The 24643-nt window shown below is 38.9% G+C and overlaps 1 protein-coding gene across 6 annotated transcripts in view; it reads right to left on the reverse strand.

Annotated features, from left to right (window-relative positions):
- Nucleotides 1–231: 231 nt before the first annotated feature.
- RSPO2 (R-spondin 2) overlaps nucleotides 232–24643 on the reverse strand; it is a 132603-nt gene continuing 108191 nt past the window's right edge. For 2 of the 6 annotated variants that reach the window (XM_042466405.1, XM_042466406.1), the window contains exon 7: nucleotides 391–1823. In XM_042466405.1, coding sequence (XP_042322339.1) covers nucleotides 1726–1823 — 98 coding nt within the window. In that variant the 3' untranslated portion in view covers nucleotides 391–1725. Of the gene's footprint in view, nucleotides 1824–24643 lie in introns of all 6 variants that reach the window. The other 4 variants (XM_042466410.1, XM_042466407.1, XM_042466411.1 and 1 more) reach the window with 4 other exon arrangements.

Raw genomic sequence — 24643 nt, forward strand, 5'->3', positions numbered from 1 at the left:
TCTTGGGTGAAAGAAAGTGGGTTTCAAGAGGTTTCTCTGCACACACACTCCATACCCAATGAAGGCAAGACATCTTACTCCTGAGGAGGCAATCATTTCATTTTGGGCCAGACAAAAGAATTTAAACAGGTTTCTCTGCTCACACACCATTCTCAAAGAAGGCAAGACTACTTTATTTAAATATCGGATAGCTGACAAGTAAACAGAACAATAGTGTGATAAGATGCATCAGCAAGCTGTTACAAGTTCACAATTGTATGGTAATGTAAAATGAACTGTTGCTGTTTGGGGTGTTTTAAAAGCCACAACAGCATCAGGAGGGAAGCTTCATGTGATAATTTCCGAAGAGATGATGAGATTTTGGGTCACCAAAAACTACTTACCCATATCACTACTGCTCTTAGAGATCTTTAAATCTTTATGTGATGAGCAATGTTGCATTTCCTACAATATGGCATACATAAAATTCTTTTGGACTGTTAGTCTCAAAGGTGCTGCAAATTCCATTTGCTTACTGATATTCCAGACTAACATAGTTGTATCTCTGAATTTCTCTTTCTTTGACACCTTTGCTCTGATCCAATGCATGCATCATCCAAGCTGCCTTTAACTGTAGTTTGGCTCCATGTCTGTTTGGCCCTATGATTGTATAACCAAAGGAGATCTGATTATGCAGTTTGGCCTGATGTTTGGACCTTGATCATTCTCAGTTGTTCACCTCTTTGGAAAACAATCCAAAGAGAGGAACAGCAACAGGCCAAACAGATTTCAATCAGAAGAGATTTCATATGATAAATATTCTTCTACAATTTGACTCCCCGAACACCTTGCTGACCCTTACATTATGTCCCTATGCCCCCAAATATGCATCCTCTCCTAGAATCAAAGTGACATATAACAGAAAATGAAATATGAGCTTCATGGAAGAAAGCAGACACACTTATATTGTAAATAGGTTTATTTATATGTAGACACATGGGAATTGCTGTGCTCCTGAAATGCTAAGCAGCAACTCCTGCAACATATCAGTTAAGAGCAGTTTGACTATACAATTGTTCCAATATAACAGGTGCTGAGGACAAAGAACATTATCTATGAATATCTGCTTAGTGTTATTTATTCTTGAAAATTTACAATACGAGAAACAAAGGTCATAAATGCAATCCTAACTCCCTGGCCTCCTTTCCTTATATAAATATGCACAAGTCTGTTAAACAACTGCAATTTTTTTGCAGCCTCAATGCTCCTGCTGCAAAGTTTTAGGCTAAGACATTGGCTGTCTCTATCGTGCAGGCACTGAGCTAAAACAAAAGCAAAAGCAAAACAAAGCAAATCAAAAATGCTTTTACATTGGGGAGAAGGCAGATGGGATGCAAATCCACTGATTCAACTCAGTGTGCTTTTCTACCCCTGGATGTCTCCAGGTTTTTTTTTTTGGGGGGGGGACAACAAAAAAAAACAAATAACAATAAAAGTATAAATAACACAAACAAGCTTGTTGACATTCTCTTTCTCTCCCTCATCCCCTAGCCCACCCCCCACAAGTTATTTGCAACTAAGCAGCTGAATTGCAGTGCATCTGTGTGCAGGAGCCGGTAGCAGCTTCTGTGCATTTTGCAAAAATATGAACACACACACACACACACACACATATATATATATATATATATATATATGCATGCGCCATTTGTATAGGCAGAAAATGCAAGTCTCTTATTGACTAACTCAGTCTGTAGCTAAGAAGAGGCTATGCTGCTTCTGGGCTCTTTCCATTAAATTCTTTTTCTTCTTTTTCTTGTCCTTTGCCTTTGGTGTCCTCTTGCCTAGAAAGAAAGAAAAAAAGGGAGGGAGGAAGGGAAGAAAGAAAAGGAAATGGGAGTGACACACTGAGATATTATGGTTTTGTTTTTGAGCACTTTTATACCACTTTTCCATTTTTTACATCTCAGATCAATCTACAAGAGAAAAAAGCAGTAGCTTTAAGTAATAAAATCCACTACAAACAAGTCACAAAAACCAGGGATAACTTGAAAAGTTAATAATAAGGAGAATAAGAAAATGCTTGGATAAGCAAATAAATCTTCAGTTGATAGCAGAGGCCATCCAACACTGGAATCAACTCAATTTCAACAGAGACACCATTCTACAAAGGTGTCACAACAGAGAAGACCCTCTTGTTCACCCCAATATACAAGCCTCACTAGACCTGATACCTGACTCCAGTCTGGAATCTTCCAGATATGTTGGACTAGAACTCCAGTTTTCCTCAATAAACCCAATCACTGGCATGTTGCCTGGGAATGATGGGAGTTACTTGCAATTGTAATAGTCTCACTATATTCTGTGCTGGTCAGGCCTCATCTGGAGTCCTGCATTCTGTTCTGGATGCCTTGTTTTAAGAAGGATATAGAGAAGGATATAGGCATGTTGGAGTAGATTCAGTGAAGGGCAACAAGGATGACAAGAGGTATGGAAAAACAGAACATATGAGGAGAGGCTGAAAGAGCTAAGCTTGGTGAAGATAAGACTGAGAGGTGATGTGATTATACTTTTTAAATATGTTAAGAACTGCCACAAGGAGGAGGGCACACATTTGTTCTCCGCTGCTCCTATGGTAGCACTTGGTCTAATGGTTTTATGTTACAGGACGGTAGATTTCAACTGAATATTAAAAGGAACTTCTTGACAATGAGAGCACTTTGGCAATGGAATCAATTGCCTAGAGAGGTACTAGAATCTCCTTCTCTAGATGTTTGCTAAAAGAGGCTGAACCTTTTGGAAATGCACTACAAGCTGGAGTGTGTCTAGAGGAGGGCAACCAAAATGGTGAAGGATCTGGAAACCATGCCCTATGAGGAGAGACTTGGGGAGCTGGGTATACTTACTCTGGAGAAGAGAAGGTTAAGAGGTGATATGATAGCCTTGTTTAAATATTTGAAGGGATGTTCTATTGAGGATGGTGCAAGCTTGTTTTCTGCTGCTCCAGAGAAGAAGACCTGGAACAATGGATGCAAGCTACAGGAAAAGAGACTCCCTCGGAGTGTGGTGGAGTCTCCTTCTTTGGAGGTCTTTAAACAGAGGTTGGATGACCAACTGTGAGGGGTGTTTTGATTGTGAATTCCTGCATGGCAGAAGGTTGAACTGGATTGCCCTTGTGGTCTCTTCCAACTCTATTATTCTATGATTCTACTTAAGATCCTGCCTGGAGAATGAGGTTAAGAATGGGGCTGGACCATGAAGTCCTTTTCAATTCTATGATTCTAAGATTCTATTGTGCAAGCTAACTAGGAAAGATGGCCAAAGTTCAGCTAAGCCAAGATTAGGCCAGCTGAAGCTGTGTAGAATCCAAACAGTTCCCAACCTAGGTATTGCTGGAACTTCCTTCTGACTAGAAAATGCAGACTCATAGAGTTGGAAGGCACCACAAGGACCATCTAATTCAACTTTCTGTCATGCAGGAATACACAGCTAAAGCACACCTTAGTGATGCCGTCCAACCTGGATTTAAAGACCTCGAAAGAAGAAGAGGCTACCATTCTCCAAGAGAGTCTCTTCCACTGTTCAGCACCTCTTATAGTCAAAATGTTCTTCCTAATTTGGGTGTGGAATCTCCTTTCTTGTAATTTGAATCCATTGGTTCATGTTCCAGTCCCTGGAACATCAGAAAACAAGCTTGCGCTATCTTTCGTATGACATACCTTTAAATATTTACAGATGACTACCATGTCGTCTCTCAGACCTCTTTTCTACAATCATACCCAGCTTCCTAAGGTATGCTTCACAGGGCTTATTTCCCAGACCTGTATCCTCTCCAGAGACCAGGCTCTGTGCTTGCAGTTACTTATCAAAGCTAGACTTCAATAATTATTCTATTACTATGATTACACTGCCCTTCAGAGCCCACCATCCATTATGGTTACCCTTGTTAAAGTAAAGAGACAAAAAATGAATAAAAAAGAGGAGGTGAAGTTGAGAGAGGCTTGCATGAAAGTTCTAAAAATGCATCTCTTTTTATTTTTTAACTACAATTTTATATTTACTTTATATGTGTGTGTGTATACACAGTCTCCCTCTCCATAGAAACACCGAGAAACAGTAAAAGATGAGAAAGGCTGTAGGATTCTGCTGTCTGAAGTAGGGAAAGGGATTTAAAATATAAAAGCTCTCAGTACTAGTTTCAGCTAAGCACTTTGGAGCAGTAGCATCACTAGGGCTAGCCCTAGTGATGCCACTTTGCTGTCACTCAGTGTGATAACTTATGGTGTCACCTCCCCACTGACTTTCTCCCAAACCTCACCATACAGAATCCTTAGTAATGTTTTTGGTATAAATGTTACTCATAAACCATATTGTAATGAAATAGTGTAATGGCAATAGTTGTGATGTAAAAAAACTAGCAAAATTAATGTTATACCTCTACCTCTACCTATACAGTGTCATATGTGCAGCCTAAATGTATTTACATGTACATATTTCATGTGATTGAAGTTAAAATTTGATAAGATGGCCAATGGTGGGAAGATGATGGGAACTTTAATTTAATAGCATCTGGAGAGCCACAGGTTCTTCTTTCTCTTTTATCTTCCATTCCTCCATATGTAAAAATTCCTACCCATTGTTTCTATACTGGCTATATGCCATAACAAATCAATCATCATCATCATCATAGTATTCTGGGATTTGAGGTTTAGGGAGGGAGATTTCTCAGCCAAATCACTCTAGTGCCTTACCAAACTACAGACCCCAGGATTCCATAGGGTGCAGCCCTGGCATTTGAAGTAGACTCATAGTGCTATATCTCTGTAATGTGAAAGGGTCCCAAGTGTCTGCTATTTAATTGCTTTCATCAACCTTCCAGCCTAGAGTAGTATCCTGTGTGCCCAGGAATGCTGGCATACTGCTATGGGTAGTCAAAATGTCATGCTAAAGCATAAAGGGGTTAGGAAAAAAAAGAAAAGAGGGACATTTCATAAAGGGATTTTAAAAAGAAAAGGGAAAACATGTTTATAGGTTCCCGCTTCCATTTCTGTGGGAGACAAATGGTTCTGCAAAAGTGCTGAACTGGCCTCTTAAATTACTTCAAGGCTAGAAATCTGGGAAATGAAAGTAAAAATCATCGGAAGCTATGGAACTGTTATATGGAGGGGGGCCCCACACCACTACCACAGCACTTTACACACATTTGAATTTCCCTGTTATTCCCTGGATGTAATACTTCAGTGCTTGTAGCTCTTTCAAAATCAGCATACGAAAAGTCCCTATGAGAGAGAGAGAGAGAGACAGACAGACAGACAGGACAGGCAGAGGGTTTCCGTTATTTCATTAATTTACAGTACTTACATTTTATACTGGATTTGTTTCAATACAACCACAATGATTACCATTTCAAAATACTGTACTACTTTATTCGAAATGAGGAAGTAAACCCAGTTGCATCCAACCAAGCCAATGCAGAAGGCCTCAATGACTCACCTTCCCTATGAGGATGCCAGGTGAGATGTTCACTGATGGGGGAAGCTCAGGGGAAATTGGAAGTGTTACTTATATGGGCTACAAGTCCAAGAAATCTCCAGTCAGACATGGAGACTGGCTGTGGTACCTGCAAAATTCTGAGTGGTATGACCTAAGAAGTAGCTTAGGTGCTCCCAGAACAAAGATTGATGCTTTGTCCAACTGAACTGTAAAAGGTTTCTTTCCACAGTAAAACACTATGCATTGTCAAATCTATCATTTGTTTGGCAATAGTTTGGGTCTAATCCACAACTCTGCCACAGGAGGGCAGTAGATATTCACATTTAAATATTAATTTTGACAAATCAGGGAGGTCTGTATATATTAATTATATTAATATCCCTTTAAATTTTGTAATATAAATTTAGCAGAAAAATTAGTGGAAAAGAAATATGCTTAACTGAGGGTTAATGATATGGTCACCTTAAGTTCACCATTAGTCAGAAATGATTTGAAGGTACACAACAACAACAACAACAACAACAACAACATTTTATTCATCCCTTGCTGAATACCCACTTCCCTCATAGTGCTGGCCAAAAGTATATACTTATTGCTTTGAACCAAATTCTAGGAGTGCTGGGAAACAGGGTTTTTGTTGTGTGCCTTCAGATTATTTTTGACTTATGGCAACCCTAAGGTAAACCTATCATGGAGTTTTCTGGGCCTGAGAGTGTGTGACTCATCCAAGGTTACCCAGGAAGTTTCTAATGCCAAGCAAGCAGTTGTAGTTAGGGTTGCCATAAGGCAGGACCTCCAAACAGGGACAAATGTAGGACAAATGTAGGGCCACATTTTCAAATGTAGGGCACATTTTTTTAAAAAATGGAGGACACTTGAAAAAATTGATAGTTTTTTTAAAATGTTAATATAAATGCATGTTTCTTAGGCATGCTCAAAATGGAGGACATTTTGGCATTATTCCTAGACAGAAGGCTGAAATGCACTTCTCTTTCTGGCCAAACACCCCCCCCCATTCTACAAGAACATTTCCCACTCCCAAGCAGGCATAGCATTTGCAAGATCACAGGCAGTCCCTTGTGCCATTGAAAACTACATTTCTCACTCCCAAGCCTTCTTAGCAATTCCCCCTTCCTCCTTTTCCTTGCCCCCTCCAACCCCCCAAACTCCTCACCCCCTCTTTTTCCCAGGTATGTTTCAATTTAGGAGGGATTTATGGGACAGATCCAAAGCCTTTTTTTCTTTTCTAATGGGGGCAAAGCCTTGAGAAGCCCTGGACCCCTGAGAAGAAGAGGAGGGGGGCTTAGAGAGAGGAAGAAAGAGAAAAAGAAGATGAGGAGGGGGAAGAAAGGAAGAAAAAGGAGAGGAGGAAGAGGAGGGGAAGAGGAGGAGAAAAAAAACGGAATAACAAGAAGAAGAGAAGGAGGGGAAAGAGAAAGAGGGGAAGCAGCTTGCCTGAGTGTAAATTCCTCCCTGCTTGGATGTTGGAGTATGCCCAAATAAGGAAGCAGAGGGCTGGCCAATAGAGACAGGGCAGTGCAGCAGACCCTGCCCCTGCTGGTTTCAGTCATCCTGCTGCTGCTCCAGACAAGCTGCACAGGCAGCACTCTATAGAAGGCAGGCAGCAGCCCTGGGAGCTCAGAGTTGGGCAGCCACCTGGGAATGGGAACGGGACGGGACCGGGCACGCCCCCCAGGGGGTGGGAAAGTCCCACCCACCGCCATGAAATGGCAACCCTAGTTGTAGTCCAGTGCTCAAACCACTATACTATGATGCCAGACTGAAAACTAGAAACATCAGGGTGCCAGACTGAAAACTAGAGACATCACCTGTATTTTTGATGGTTGTGCAGAAAAAGGAATTTCAGCAGGCCTTGCTTGGTCATGCAACAAGATAACATGCAACAACTACTGAAAATCCCTCTGATAAACAATCATTAAATGTACAGAAGACCTCTCCAGTTTTCCATCTAGCAACTCTATGGTGTAATGACTGGGTCACCAGCCATTTGAGGATTTCTCTCAGACAACAAAGGGTTAAGCCGGGGGAGGTACATGTTAATGAGAGTTTACATCATATGCTAATGACATTTACATCATAGCTGACCTAAGGCTAAACTGGCCAATCATTTGAGCAGGACCGGGAGTTTCAAGAGCCTTCCAATAGAGGTCTTCAAAAGTCTTTTTCCCTTGTGAGGCCATGTGGCCTTGTGGGTCTTCTTTTGTTTTGGAAGCCCAGCTGTTGGGCCTGTGCCAAGAGGGCAGGCTTAAGGGATACAGTTTGAGCCAGGCAATGGGGCCAGTTCCTTGCATCCAAAAACCCATCAAGGACTGCAGATACCATCTGTGTGAGTAATTTAGGAAATGTGTTAGCTAGTGTGTCTAGGCTTTTGTTATGTTTATTTTTGGCTTGCCTGAAATGTAACTTGTAACTATGTATTCTGTAACTGCAAAGCACGGAGGCCTTGCATGAATGATACCTGATTGCTCTATTCTGTCTAGTTAGAATAAATACCTTTCTTTAAAAGTATCTGCTGTCTCTATACTCCTATACACGTGCCTTAACTCAGTGGTTGCTTGTTTAGGTTAGCAAGGGAAGAAACTTGAGTCCTTAGCAAGTCCCAGTGTGTGCTAAGGGGAGTTCATTGGAGATTTACTGGGTGGTGGCAGCTTGACTAGAGGATCTCAAGGGGCCTCATTAAGCTCAGCAAGGGGCAGGAACAGAAACCCAGGAGACTCTAGGGGAAATTAAAGGCATCCGTTGGGGCTAAGGGCCAAGAACAGGGTGGCTGCTTGGACCCCAGGGATCATCACATATGGGAAAGTAATAAAAGCAGTCACTGGGGAAATTATATTTTTCCATTGCTCCTTACACATGGCTTATATATGCCAAACAACAGAGAAGCAGAGAAGAGGCAGGGAGACTTTGTTCCTCTTCTCCATGCAGTTCCTGCCATCAGATCAACAAGGAAGGGAAATGGAGAGAGACAGTTTGAACATGCACAGATGGAAGGATTTCTGTTTCTCCTCAGCTTTAGATTTAATCAAAACTAGATAATATTTTTTGGAGATATGAGATTCTTAGTGTGCTTGCTTAGTAATATTTCCAAGATTCTTGTTGTTGTGTGCCTTCATGTCACTGCCAACTCATGGCAACCGTAAGGTGAACTTATCATGGGGTTTTCTTGACAATATTTGATCAGGCCTTTGCCTTCCTCTGAAGCTGACAGAGTGTGATGTGACCAAGGTCACAAGTGGGTTTCCATGGTTGAGAGGGAATTCGAATCCCGGTCCCCCAGAAACATATCAAAAGGTCAATCCACTACACTGCACTGGCTTTATTTCCAAAGCCGAACTTATAAATTTCAGGTTTTTTTTAAAAAAAAAAAATCAGTGGTAGTACCATGGCAAGACAGGATTTCATACTACTTATGGTAGTAGAGAAACAGTGGAACAGCAATTCCCAGCCCCCACCTATTTATTTGTAGGAATTACCAATAGCAGCTAACATGGGAGAAGCTCAAAATAGTGACCAGAAGTGTCATCAAAGTTAATTTATACATAAGTAAATGCCAAGGATGTTCAGCACACCCATATTAGACTTCAAAAAGGAAATCTCAAAAACAAGACAACTAGTAGAAGGGAAACTGAAAGTCAAGAGCATCAAATCTCAGCAGAACAGGGACGGAAAACCACAGTAACACCTTCATCTAGAATGTATACCACACCATCTGAAAAGAGCCAAAGAGTTCACCAGCATGGCTGACTAGCAAGTGTGAAGGATGCTGTTTGGGGAAAAAAAAACTTCCTTAAGAAAATGGAAGTTGTGCTTAAAAGATGGGCCCAATAAGGAACACAAGTTCACACAAAAGAAATAGCAGGAGATGATAAGTGATACAAAAAAAGAAATGTTTGAAGAACATTGCTAAAGCCATTAAGAGTAATTAGGGTTCAGCATGCTAATCAGCAGTTGGAAATTCATCCATTTCTGCTCCGCGATGCATTTTCCTAAATACATTTTTAAAAATTGAAAACACCAAACAACCTTGTTGAAGAGAAATGCTGGAGAAGTTTTCTGGGTTCTTTCCCTTCAGAAAATGATAGTGTTGGCCAAATGCCTCTTTCCTTTTCCTTATGTTACACTACTCCTCTGCTACTATTCCTCCTGCTAATGATGACTGGTTAGCAGTGGCATTTCCTGCCTCCCATGAGGGGAACCTGCTTTAGGATTTAGTGTGAACCTGAAAGGAGTTGTGCAAGGTTCTGAACCCTATCCCCAAAACTAGTTCAGCATCTTTGGTCATCCCTTAAAAGTTCATGAAAATGTTCAGATCAGAGACAATGTGACACTCACATGGGAGCCATAAGGGGGAAAGAAGACTGGAGTCAGTTTGATGTGTAGTTTCTAAACACTGGCTTGGTCTAAAAAATACAAGCCAAGTGATCTCCAGTTATTTTGGCAATATCTTGTCTCATTTCTAAATAAAGCCAGTGTGAAATATATTAGGGGAGCTGATTCATATGTAGTTTCTATCCACCTGACATGATGAAACTAAGTACATTTCTCAACCAACTTTGAAGTTACTTATTTATTCCTAAAACGTTTTGAAAGCTTGCTTTATCCTTACAAGCAATAGCAATAGCATTAACATTTCTATACTGCCTAATAGTGAACTCAGCACTTATAAGCTGTTTACAATCTGTAAGCCAATTGCCCCCAACAAACTGGGTATTCATTTTACTGACCTATGAAAGGATGGAAGGCTGAGTCAACCTTGGAGCCTGGGATCTAACTCACAATGTTGTAGCCGAAGTTCTGGCATTTAATAATTGTAAGCCGCTCTGATAGCCTTTAGGGCTGAAGGGCAGGGTATAAATACCATAAAAAATAAAATAAATAAATTTAACCACTGCACCAGGGTTCCTTATACAAATAACTAGGTTTTGTATAACTATAATTAAAAACACCAACACCATGTCACCACAGTGCCCACACTCTGAGATGTAATAAAGACGGCATTCTTTGTATCCCAAAACATTTTAATACTTTTAAAAAGATTGTGGAACATTGTAGTTCTTTTCCCTTGTATTTTCCCACAGCAACACTGGCATTTTTTTTCTAATCTCTATCTGGCATCTACTTCATTTCTCCATGTTTTTTTTTCTTCCATACTACCGGGTTCTTTGGCCCTCTTTCCATCACCTTTTCCTATCTCCATCCCTCCACCCTCATCTGCCCATCAATGACATAAATGCTCTTCTCTTTGCAGTTTTGGACATACAGAATGAGTGGGAACCTTCTGATTTCATTACCATTTTTCTCTTCGGAACAATGTTTTGGTGGTTTTTTGCAATTTCTACACAAAAATCAATCAGTCAATCAAACAAACAAACAATGGCCTGTTACAGACTGCCAAAATAAAGCTGCTTCGAGTCTCTTTGGAGGTATGCTGTTTAAATGATACATGCATCCTAAAAATCCGGAAGCTGCACCAAAGCTGCACTCCAGTGCTTAGGAATGGAGTGTGGCTTTGGCGCGACCTCCAGACTCTTAGGACCCATGCATCATTTAAATAGCATACCTCCAAAGAGACCCGAAGCAGCTTTATTTTGGCAGTCTGTAACAGGCCAATATGTCTGTCTTTTGTTTCTTTTTCTTTAAGCCAGTGTTACAGCACTGGCATAACACAAAACAAATGTTTCAGTTGTCTTTCACAATCTACCATTTTATTATTACAAAATTACTTCATTACAGGTGGATCTTCTGTACTAATCCATCAGAAAAGGCAGTAAGCTTTCCAGAAGTCAAAAGCTATGACTACAAAACATGTCACATGGGATGACGTTTTGCATGGCAAAAGTCCAGGAGATTTAAAGCAGCATTAATGAATTAATTGAATATTTCAAGGCTGAAAAATGTCAGGTTTGGAAGAGGGAAAGTGCAGAATTGTGGCAAGATGGGATGATGCCATGTGAAAAACACCATGTGTTGGCTTTCAATAACAAAACGCTTCCATTACAGATTTAAACCTCTTGGTGAAAAATTCTCTGGCTATCATGGAGACACGATTCATAAGGGCAAGACCAAAGTAGGGAGCTCTGTGATAGTACTCAAACCAAGGCTGTAACCACACTGCATAAATAATTCGGTCTGACCCCGCTTTAACATCCATGACTCCATGCTATGCAATTCTGGGCACTGAAGTTTGTTGGGGCACTAACACCATTCTGTGGTCCCAGATTTTGGTAGTGCAGCACCAGAAGGTGCACATTTTTATATCTCTAGCAATCAGGGTTTGAATCCTCACTTGGCCATGGAAATTCTCTGGGTGACCTTGGGCAAGTCACACTCTTTCCATCTCAGAGGATGGCAAAAGCAAACTACCTGTGAACAAATGTTGCCAAGGTAACACCATGATAATTTATCTTAGGTTCAACATAGGTCAGAAACAATTTGAAGACACACAATAAGAAATATAAACCAGAATGGTGTAGTGGTTAGAGCATTGGACTATGACTCTTGAGACAAGGGTTTGAATCCCTCTGGGTCACCTTGGGCAAGTCACACTCTCCCAAACTCAGAGGAGGACAAATCCTCTGAACAAATTTTGCTATAAAAACCCTACAATATGTTCACCTTTGGGTGCCCATAAATGAGAAATTACTTGACATTACTTGTTGTTATATAAGTATATATTAATACAATGCAATGAAAAAAAAAAGAATCAGACAATTAAAAAGGTTTTGTGTTACTACCCAAGGTGAAACTGTGGTCCAGGCAAGGTGGAGTCTATGTGTGCTGCTCAGTGCCTAATAACAGAAACAAATGTACTGTTGGCACCTGGTCAGATTTTCATGACTCAATATGTCATACTTGGAGAACCACAACTGAGAGGACTCTCTCTTGCTGACACATCATGTACCAAATGTAGTTGAAGAAAAGCTCCCCCCCCCCAACAATCTGTTATCGAGAAAGGTGCTTCTGCAAACATTTACTTACATATGCATGATAGTGTGCAACCTGGTATAAAATAACCTTCCATGTGAATGCACTTATCTGTTATTCTTTTACATAATTCTGCTATCAAAGATGAAGCCATGGTGGGTGACTCTGACTTAAGCTGAAAAATGTAGTACCAGTTATGACATATAGTATGAACTGCTGTTAGTGTATAAGAATCCTGATGCCCACCACGGGCCATTTCTAGCCATTGCTAGCAGAGAAGATGGATACTCATAACATGATGGTGATGATCTATGTTGTAAGTGCTTCTGAAGGCTTGGCCAGGATTCATTCTTTGTAGGAGTAGCTAATTCTTGTGGCATTCTCATGGTGAGAACATTGTGTGTATTAGCCCTCAATTAAAAATTATGGCTGGGAAATGAATATCTTGAAAAATCCAATGTGCTGAGCTAATGACATCTCTATTATTATTAATTACACATTTACGGTGCTAGTTGGTCCACAGGGCAAATGCTGGCATACAGAAGTGTATGATAAATAAAGTACTATAATACAATGAGAAATAAAGGTTTCAATGTACTATCAAAATAGACCTCAGAATTAAAATTAAATACACAGAGAAAACCATCTACATCCACAAATCATCTACATTCTTGCTGAACAAAGAAAAGCCTTCGGGCAGCTTCCAAATACCTAGAAAAGGGATCTCCATCTGACTCCCTGCCAAAGGCTTTCTATAACACAACCATTAGAGAAGAGAAATCCCTGCTCATAGAAGAAACAACCTAGCAAAAACCTAGATAGTGGCATTGGAGTGATGATGCCACTGTAGAACAGTTTAAGCTAAGGGTCCTGAAAGAAACATTCCTTAAGAATCAAGGGCTCTTTCAAATTAAATGGGTATAATACTATATTCCACTAACAGACATGGTTGCATGCTATGAAATCCTGGGCTTTGTATTTTGGTGAGGCACTACAGCTCTTTGTGGCACAGAATTCTAAATACCCCTCCCTAAATTGCAACCATGAACCAGCATGGTGTAGTTGAATGCTGGATTAAAAATCTTGGAAATCAGGGTTCAAATCTCTGCACAGCCATAGAAATCCACTGGTGATCTTGGACAAGTCATATACTCTCTGCCTCAGATGAAATCAATGGTAAAATCCCTTTGAAGCAATTTTGTCAAGGAAACCATGTAAGTTTTACTTCAGGGTGCTATAAGTCAGAAATTTGAAGGAGCACAACAACAATAACAACAACAATCTGCAAATCTCAGGACCTCATAGGATGTTGCCAAGGCTGTTAAAGTGGAATATAGCATTATAACTATCTTTAGATATTTGACGTTTCCAAAGGGGCAGTTGGTATTTTCCATGCTTGAAATTCCCACATTTATTCAGTTACCTAATTTCAAATCATTGCCTTCAATTTCTATGTGTTAGATTATGATTCCCACTGAACCAGTGATCAAAAAAGCATCTATACATAGCTCTTTAAGAGCAATTATACTACAAAGCTGTTCAGTGCTTTAGTGAAGATCAATAAATGTAAAGGATGGAGATGAAAGACCAGCCACACCATTAAAGAGTTTATTAGTCTACTTTGGGTCATTATTACCTCTAGGAAACTACTGTGGTGCATAAGTGGGCTGTTCAAACACAAGACAATGACCAACACTGCTTTGTGATTACCATTCAGACCTTCAGGGTCCTTCTTTGAAACCAAAATAACTACCATTTAACAGCTGTGAAAATGTTTGTTCCTTTCAGGAGAGACCGCTAAATTAAAAGCAAGTCACTGGTAACACTCAGGGATCAGTTATAAAAGATGTTAGTCAAAACATAAGAAAGGGCTGCAAAGGCATTAGAGGTTAATATACAGTGTTCTGGCTTAGATATTTTTCCAAGTAGTGTTTCAAAAGCATATATGCTTTGCCCTCTGTGCTCTTACTAGGATTCTCTTTGTATATTTCTTTCTTCTCCCAGTCCAGCAAAGAAAAACCCCAATGATTGTGGCGCCTGTAAAATTTAATTTCCACAATGCAAATCAGATTATGCTCCATTAAGACTTCTACTATAAAATGTCAGAATGTTAGAAGGGGCTCAGTTGTAGCCAATATTTTTCCCAGAGTGCTATTTACTGGGGATGTGCTGTTTAAAAAAAGTGATGGGTTTTTTAAAAATCATTTCACTTACAAAACATGAAGACTACTCCTATTATTTAGTATGATTTATAACAATTATTACAATATTATTTATTATATCTTTACAGCAGGGAAGAGCTTGGGGAAAGTTTGTTAAAAAAAACCTATTATTTATATTTTATTTTATGCATTATTTATTTATTTAGAGCATTTACGCCACACCCTTCAGCCAAAAAGGCTTCCAGGGTGTCTTATACATTGTTAATTTGACAATTCCCTGTCCTCGAGTTTATAAACTAAAAAGAGGGTGACAGTAGGGAAGCTGGTTAAATCCTGCAAATCTGACTGCTGTTCTCTCCCTGAGAGGCCAGAGCAATGGCATTTCTATTACCACTATCACCACACCACCTGCTTTTCCCAAAATTGGAGATCATATATACCATTTCTCAGCCCACAAGGGCACTCAAGGCAATGCATCATAGAAAAAAAACATTTGAAACTATATAGTCAGCTCTCCTTATCTATGGATTCAACCATCCATGGCTTGAAAATATTTAAAAATATAAGTAAATTTCAAAAAGCAAATTCCACGAGAGGAGGGAGGCTTGTATTATAAATTTGTACAAGCCTAGCCAGTGCTTGGAAAAAAATTTTTTTAAACTACTTTTGGAATCCCCAGCCAGCATAGCCATAGGCTGGAATTGCTTAGCCATCATTGCAGCAGTAGTCCAAAAAGTAACTTTTATTAGCTTTGAGACCCCCCATGAAAACTCAGTGATTTGATATAAATCATTGATTGAATTCCATAGGGTTTCAAACAAAATAAAACAATGTTTAATATCAATTTGTTTAAAAACTTTCCAGAAGGGTAGACATCTGATGGCACCTTAAAGCCTAATTTTTATTTGTGGATGCAGTCCTCAGAAAGATTATTATCAAGCAAAACCTGTAAGACTCTTGAATTAAAAGTTGTTTTCCATTTGTAAATCCTATGTATGAATTTAAGTTTGTGCATTTGAAACATACCCAAATATAGATATTTTGTAACATATGTTCTATTACTTTCAGCTATGTTTGTTCAAACAACCACAGTGACCTAACGAAGTAGCCCTAAATGGAGTGAGACCATTGGTCCATCTAGATCAACACTCTCTACTCTGACAGTAAGCAATGAACACTTCAGAATTTCAAATGTGAGTCTTGGCAGTCCATCCGTTCAATGGGGATGTCCTAGACTGAACCCTTGGACCTTCTACGTGCTTTATCACTGTGTTAAGGTGCCTCAAAATACACAGTAAAATAGTATTATTGCTGGGCTTTGCGTGCCTGATAATTGCTAGCTAGATGTTGACTACTACTTATGTTACGAACAGGAAAAAGAAGATCACTTGTACGGCCAGCAGCTATTTGTATTATTATTTGTTTAACTTAAAATTCTATCTTTATTCCATATGCCCTGAGCCTAGAGCTTTGCTGTACTCTGGCCCAGAGTCCATAACTAAATCTGGCACTGGGATACTGCCTGGGGAAATTCACGTCACGTTTGGACGAGTCAACAAGAAAACATTCGTCATAGCTTCAAAACTGTTAAATCAGTTTTGTTTATGTGTTGGGCTTTTTTTTTTTTTTGGAAAAAAACAGTCTTAAGAAAAAGATGTTCCAATGTAGCTGTCTATAGTCACTAGTAAAATCTGTTAAGATTTGCTATTGTGCAACTTGATTTTTTTCATCCATTTTCTATCAAAAAAAATAAATCTTCAAGAAAACCCAGCTTCAGAAAAGTCAAGATGGCTTAAGAGTTCACCTTCACTACTTCTTACTGTAGAAGAACTTATTTTTACTACAGAACAGCAGGAGGAATCATGTGGCCCTCCAGAATTGTTGGACTGCAGCTCCCATACCCTCTTGCTACTCTGATTTGGCAGGGAGAATCTTGATTAATCCTATGTCGTTCCACTTTTTCAGTTGCTTTTCAAACATCCCAGTTTCTCTCCCCTCCTCCCAGTTTCATCTTTGTCTTCACCTTACTTCAGTTATTACACACCAAGTTTAAAGTGCAAAAGTTAATTCAGTGGGGGGGGGGGGGAGAGAAGAGGAGGGGGAGAATTTTGCCCTGTCTAATAGGCTCAGGCAAAAGCAAACTGTGACAGTCTCCCTGAACTTGTGTGCACCTCCTTATTAATAACTTTTGTCATCTTGACCACACCCTGATGTTGTTTCACCACGTCTCTTGGTTTTCATCTGTGAAATGTTGGAAGGTATGAGTTCGCAGCATTTCACTTCAATTTGCTATGTTGACTAGCGCTGCTGAGGCTTCCAGTCCAACAATATCTGGAGGCCACAAGATTCCTACACCAGTATAAAATAATATTTCTTCCAGCCTTAAAAGTCTACAATGAATGGTTTGTACAGGGGAAAAAGGGAAAGGGAGAAGGAAAAGGGGAGTGATAGTTGTTCCTTCTGCAACAAATGATGAATAACAGACAGCCAATGATACTGCAAGTTTGAACTGTGTCACTGAAATTCTGCCAATATGTGATCCTGATTTACAGAAAACACTGAGACCAGTTTCTTGGTCTGGACATTACAGGGAAACTTAACTGAATAAACAAAGAAGTCTCCATTACACTTCCTAGGGAGAAGGAAGACCTGGGAGAAGAGACTGAAAAACTCTTCACTTACTGCTCCAGCAAACTACTATTGGTTCAGTGGGCATGTACATCTGAACTGGAGTGCAATCATATTTTTTTTCTGAGATACCGGTGGAAGGGTAAGATAACTTCCAGTCTCATCAAACAAATGCCACTGCTTGTCAGCAAGTAAGGCCATCTTTAATTATTCTTTACTGCCTGTGATATGATGACAAACAAGAAATAAAATTGCTTCAGAACATAAAAACAAGTGTGGCTACAACTCACAGAAATTGATAGTGGATTTGTGTACCCACCTCCTCCTTGAAGTTTTTAGGACATATACACTGTAAGAAGAAATAATTGGTAGCACCAGTCCTCATTTTTAACAGTAGCACTAGAGAAAGTGTCTACCACTGTCAAAAGCATCAGAGGCCAGGAGATACCCAATCCTCTTAACTGGGAAGGAAATTCTAAAAGTAGCTTATGGCTCTGAGCTACTCAAAGGACCATCTTTTCATATATCAGCAGGCCTGGGGCCCTTCTCTCAGTCCCACAACTTTTACAAGCATCTATTGGCAATAAGGGAGGCAGCCTTCTCGGTGACTTCTCCCAGACTTTAGAACATCCTTCCTAGGAAGCTAGGATGGCTTCCTTCTTGCCTTCCTTCTTCAGTCAGGAGCTGAAAACATTTTTACTAGCTTTTATAAATTGATTGCAATGACCTCTGATACTGTATTGCTTCACTGTACTGCTTCACTGGATTTTTGTCTTCTTAAAAGATTTGGTTAAAAGGTTTCAATACTATGGATAATTTATTTGTATTCTAACTATAGCTTTTATATCTTTGTGCTTGTATTGGTTTTAATTTTTGTAAACTGCCTTGAGTGTCAGTTTTGTAGGAAAGGAGGGCTATAAATGCATAAATCGTCATCTATATAATGATGCTTTAGATACAATTTTGCATCTAGTAAATTTCTGTCTTGAACTTTTGTCATTAATTGCCATTAAGGGCTTTGAGCTATGGTGAGACTCTATGAATGAGAGACCTCCAATGCATCCTGTTTTTAACCGCTATGCTCAGGTCTTGGAAACTCAAGGCTGTGTCTTCCTTGACTGAGTCTGTAATGCAGTTTTCCTCTTTTCCTACTGTCTTCTACTTGGTCAAGCATCACTATATTTTCTAATGTGTCATGTCTTCCCATGATATGGCCAAAGTATGACAGTCTGAGTTTAGTAATCTTGGCTTCTATGGAAAGTTCAGGCTTGATTTCCTCAAGGTCACATTTATTTGCCTTTTTGCAGCCCTTGATATTTGTAGAAAGTTCCCCCAGGACCACATTTCAAATGAGTTTATTTTCTTTCTATAAGTCTTCGTCAATGTCCAACTTTCACAAGCATACACAGGCCTCAGAAACACAAGGGCAGGGACAATCCTGAGTTTGGCATTTGATGATATATCTTTTACACTTGAGGATCTTGTCTAGTTTTTTCACAGCTGTCCTTCCAAATCCTAGTCTTCTTGTTTTCCTGACTACAGTCTCACGTCTGATTTATGACTCATCCAAGTTATGGAAAATCTTTAACTAATTCAATGTTTTCACTGTCTGCTTTAAAGTTATGTAAATCATTTGTGGTCAACATTTTTATTTTCTTCATGTTCATCTGTAACCTTGCCTTTGCACTTTTTTTTCCTTAAGTTTTTTCAATGATCATTCCAACTCTTTGCCATTTTCTGCTAGTGGTATGAGGATATTAAGATATACTGATGACACCATATCTTCACATCTTCTGTACTGAAATACTGTTCTTTAAATATTCTTCATATTTTAAATGGTTGCAATTTCTTCCATATGTATTTTTGGCCTATGTACATGTTTGCGTTGGAAGCTATGCTATATTGGAAATTAGTGGAAGGCCTTCTGGCCTGGATCCTGGCAGAATTTATCATTTTTTATATTAGTTGACTGTTTATAATTTAAACTTGTTTTCTTCCAAAGTAATTTTCCAAAGGATTAAGCAGATGAAGCAGCAATATAAAGGAACAAGTATTATGTGTGTGCTAACTTGCCTGTATACCCTAAAGGCACGGAATCCCATCTGATCTTGGAAGATAAGCAGGTTCAGCCTGGTTAATACTTAGGGGTGAAACATAAGGCCCTGATGGAGAGGCTTGGAACCACCCCTTTTAGGCTGGATTGGGGCCACGGCAAACATACGCGCATCCCCAATCCAGCCAGTTCTGATTATAAAAATAATTTTGCTAACTTCCTTTACATTTACATGAACATTAACATCCTAAATAACATTTTTGACATAAATGTAAGAACAAAGAATAAAACATAACTATTTTAAACAAACCTAAAGAAAACAAAGGGTTGAATCAAAACCAAGGCTGCATTTCTATGCATATCTCTCTGTGCCTTCAAGTTGCCTGTCCACTTATGGTGACCCTATGAATTTCATAGGTCTTCTTAAGTGGTTTTTGCCAGTTCATTCCTCTCAAATAGGAATCTGTTTGTGGTCCCCCATCCAAGTACTAACCAGGGCTGAACCTGCTTAGCTTCCAATTTCAGGCAGACTGTGGTGCCTTTAGGATATTTATGCAAGCTAATTTACTTGGGAGTAAACGTCATTGAAATCAGTGAGACCTCTGTGTAAGCATACATATAGTACTTGCATCACAAGCTAATTAAACTGAGATCAACTGATTCAATGAAATCAATGGGACTAAATTCATTACAACTTTTGATATGCATGCAAATCAAATGCAACCACCTTAGCCTGTATCCAGACACAAATCTTTCATTTGTGCTTTAAAGTGACACAGAAAGGAGGGATTATTCTGAAAAAAATATACAGTAAGAACACTATAATTGGTTGAACTATTTTTATTTATACATATAAAAAATGACTTGATTTATTCAAATTGTAATGTGTACTCAGTTATTTCTGTCGTGGTGAAAGATTTAACCCAAGTATTATGTCTCTCCCTTGGTCTCCAAGTGGCAGCCTGTTTCCTCATCATCTGTGGAGTTCAGAAAGCCTTGCAAATCAATTCTGTTCCCTTGCTAAATTTCTTCCACTTTTGGAAGTTCATTGACTCCCATACTTCATTCCAGGCAGTAACCAGAAAACTCATATTCACTGAGGCTGGTGTTATAATCCTCTACACACATATTTGCAAGTAAACAAGACTGAGACACATAGGAAGCTACCTTAAGATGCTGTCTGATACAGAACTGAATCAGACCATTGATTGTTCTAGTCCGATGCTATTGGTTGTGGCTGGTAAAAATCCTCCAGAAATTCAGGCAGAATTCTTTCTTTGCCTTATCTAGAAATGCCAGACTGAACCAGGGGGCTTCTCCATGCAAAGCAAGTTACCTACAAGCCTCTCTTCTAAGAAATGCATTTGTTTTTCCTTTCATGTATTTTTAAAACTGTGTTATGTTTTCAGACTCAACATATAACTTTTTTAAATATACTGTCCTCTTTCTATAAGAATAAATAATAATAAATAAAACTTTTATTTACATCCTGCTTTTTGTTAAGACAATCAATACCAATACCCTTGTTCCTAAATCCTTTCACATGAGTTTTGGCCTGGAAAGCTCTGTATGACATATATTGCCCAGTATTCCAGTTATATAGCTTCAGCTGCCAAATTATCACAAAACAAAATGAAAGCATTAAAGCCAACCAACTAATACAGTTTTTATTTCAGCCAATTTCTAGAAAAGGAGTAAGCAAGGCCACTTCCTAATCCTTACCATCTCTCAACCATTTAAAAAAAAAAATAACCTATACATCTTTAGATGAGGATGTTTTTGCATTGGTCTCTTTCCTCAACATGTCCAATATGGCTGGGTCCACTCCACTTCTTTGGTTCCATCCACTTGACTCTATCTGCTTATATGTACAATTAGGGCTTCAATGCACTGTCAAGCAAACACACTGCTTTATATTAAAAACCTTTGGGGCCTAGCTGATCTGTCCAAAAAGTCTATTTACATGGTTTTAATCTGTTCTAATTTGTTAATTGTTTATTATGTTTTTAGTTTATGTTTTAACTTATTTTATTATGTTTTTAGTTTAGTTTATGTTTGATATTGTTTTAAACAGTTTAAGCTGATTTCATTTGTATGCTGCCTTAGATCTCATGATAAACAGTGGGATATAAATATTGAGACAGATAGACAGATCGATAGGACTGACAGACAGATAGGACTGGTTCACCTTCTTTGGGAAAAGGCATAGCACATGAAAGCCATGCTGCATTAATATAGACCTGCCTTTTCAATTGTGTAATGTAGAACATCTCTAAAATGTTGATTATATTTAACGCAAACTATGAATCTTAAAGAATATGGTAACAAATTGTGTTTTAAAAATAAAAAATAAAATGCCTAAGCAATGCTGCAGACCACAAGCGTTTTTATTAATAATATATTGATCTATTTGCAAGTCACAAGCTAATCTACGAACTACTTTTTTTAAAAGAAACTTTGGTCCAACCTCTTTATATATATATATTTTTTCCTCTTGATTCTGAACTTCCATTTGGCAGTTAACATTTGTTGCCAGTTTTTGAAAGTTGATCTATTCTCTTAGAAACTCGGTGTTTACTGTTAAGGAAGTCAGTGTCTCAGAAGTTAGGCAGCAGATCACGCTAAAATTATCTTCCCCTGATCCAAGGGCTCTGCATGACCTGAACCCTGCTTAAAGCATGTTTGAAAACGAGGGGAGAGAATAAAAATAAAGTATAAAACTAAGTTGTCAACTGCTCCACAACATGAGCCAAAAGACATAGCTGATCCAATCTTAGGAGCCACACGGTGAAAGAATGACTCCAGCTGTAACAAACTAAATTCATCTCAGCATCTCTCAGCCAACAAAAATCACTTTGTTAGTGAAATATGAAGATTTGAATGCATCTCTAGGGAGATGAAAGGTCAGCATAAACAGCCCACTGCACCAGTTATTCTGACACAAGACTCTGGAAGAAAAATCAAGTAGACAGAGGTAGGAAACATGAATTCATCCACATTTTGCTGGACTGCAATGTCCAGTATCCTCAAGCAGCACTGCCAGGAGTGAAGGGTACTGTAGTCCAAAAAAAGTTTTTTCCTCCAACCTAAGACCTCAGTCAGTGTGCCTATGTGAACTATGTAATGAATAGCACCACTTTTCTGACTCATGATTTTGTGCTGTGCATTTCCCTGCTCAACATCTTTGGATGCTAATGAAGATGAACACATAATAATTGATGATATATAAATGAAACAACTCCCCACCCTATACACATGTGTTTCATTATGTACAATGCTCTCATCTATTCCATAACCCACACAGTGCCCTTTCCAGATTTGTTTTCATGCTCACAGATCTGAGGTGCATGAAAATAAATCTGGAAAGGGCACGTCTTATCTTTATATAGATTTTGACCACCTGTTCTTACAGTATTTCAACAAAGGTTTTGACATTTCTTCATTTGTCTTATCATAACCCTCATCATTTCGCAGCAGTATTGTTAATTTATCTATCTCTTTCACTTCTAAAGCTTTACTTTACCATTCGTCAATATCTATTTTTCTTGTTTTTTTTCCCAATTTTTTGCTACTACGATTCTTGCCAATGTTATTAAATATAATATTAATTTGATGTGCTTTCTTGATTCTTTCCCATCTATCATGTTCAGCAAAATTGTCTCGGTTCTAATATCTCCCTAAATTTCAAGGGTAGGGCATCCACTACTAGATCTGCAGATGACACACTATATGTGCAGCCAATGATGTGACCTCAAGATAAAGCCTTCAGTTTAATAAGATACTTTCAAAAGACTTAATGCAGGCTGTACAAAAGCCTGCAGCACTTTGTATTTTTTGAGGCAGTTCTGATCAGGGTAAATCCAGTAACGGCAGATTCGATGGCCGAACTCACTGACATCCCTAAGTAATACTATAAATTGTACAGATGGGGAACTCAGAGATCCCATTCTTACCAGCAGCTAATTTGCATTCTATAAAGCCTTCCCAGTGGGAATGATATTCTATATGCCTTTTGTCATGCTGTTAACAGTGGAAGGAGGAGGCCTGTTAAAAAGACATTCTTTTCTGAGAAGTACTCCTAAGAATTGCAGTAAATCTCAAGAAAGGAGGCAGAAAAGCAGGGAATCAAGCTATTATTCATAATTCCTGATAGAAATTCAGAAGCTAATACAAGCTGTGTTTACAGAATGGATAACACATTTTATAATTGGAGGGTACATTCAGCCCTTCAGATATTTCAGACTTCAACTGCCAGGAATCCCAGACAGTACAGTCAATGATAAAGGATTATGAGAGGTGTAATCTAAAACATTTGGAGCACCCAATTTCCCCAATCCTTGTCTTAGAACATTTTTGCAAATTATTGCAACCTTAATGAGAAATTCAGCTTCTAGACTGCACTTTTTTAAAAAAAGAAACAGAATCTTGCTTCATCCAGAATACTGGATTTATGTTAGCAGCAGTATTTGTAAGCCATTCCTTTTCTTGTGAGCTAAGTAAGACAAGATAGGGCTTTATGAGAGATTAGAAAATGTATGTGTTTGTACTACAATTCCATGTGGTTCAGTCAGTCGCCATGCTTGCTAATGGATTGTGGAAGCTGGAGCAAAAAAATATGGTTTTACCAAGCTCTGATGTTGGCTATGAAGATAAATGCTATTAGATTCTGTCTTAGATTTGCTGCAGTTTAACAAAATGACAGTTTTTGAAATCCATATTGCATTGCATGCAAAACTACCTTTATAATATTTGCATGAGAAACATACTGTAGCTTGAACAAAATATGGGCCTGGCACTTGGTTTGATAAATCGTTACCAGAAATAATGATGGAGCCATTATGAAATATATTACCATCCCTTTTCCCTTGGCAGCTTGGCCTCCAACCACACAGTTGTTGTGGCTACATTGGAGAATTATGCCCAGAATCAAGTGAAGCCAGGAATGGGGAATTTTGCCATCAAAACTGTACATTTTTGCAACAGCCTCTTGTCCATCTTATACTAAATCTACTTAAACTAGTTTGTTAACACTAACTATAAAATTTCAACTTGAGGTTCCATCACTGGCTGCATTTAGTGAGACAACTGCAGATCAAGTAATGGAATACTGTGCAGAATGAGTATTCTTTGGTCTTTAATAAGGCAGCCCTGTGCATGTCACTTAAAACAAGGTATCAGATTTTAGAAAACTGCAAAAAGTCTTGGGCCTGTTACAGACTGCCAAAATAAAGCTGCTTCGGGTCTCTTTGGAGGTATGCTATTTAAATGATGCATGGGTCCTAAGAGTGTGAAGGTCGTGCCAAAGCCACACTCCATTCCTAAGCACTGGAGTGCAGCTTTGATGCAGCTTCCGGATTTGGTTTCATGAGACTGGGACTGCTGG

Source organism: Sceloporus undulatus, chromosome 4 (genome assembly GCF_019175285.1).
Source record: "Sceloporus undulatus isolate JIND9_A2432 ecotype Alabama chromosome 4, SceUnd_v1.1, whole genome shotgun sequence".
NCBI classification, from domain to species: domain Eukaryota; kingdom Metazoa; phylum Chordata; class Lepidosauria; order Squamata; family Phrynosomatidae; genus Sceloporus; species Sceloporus undulatus.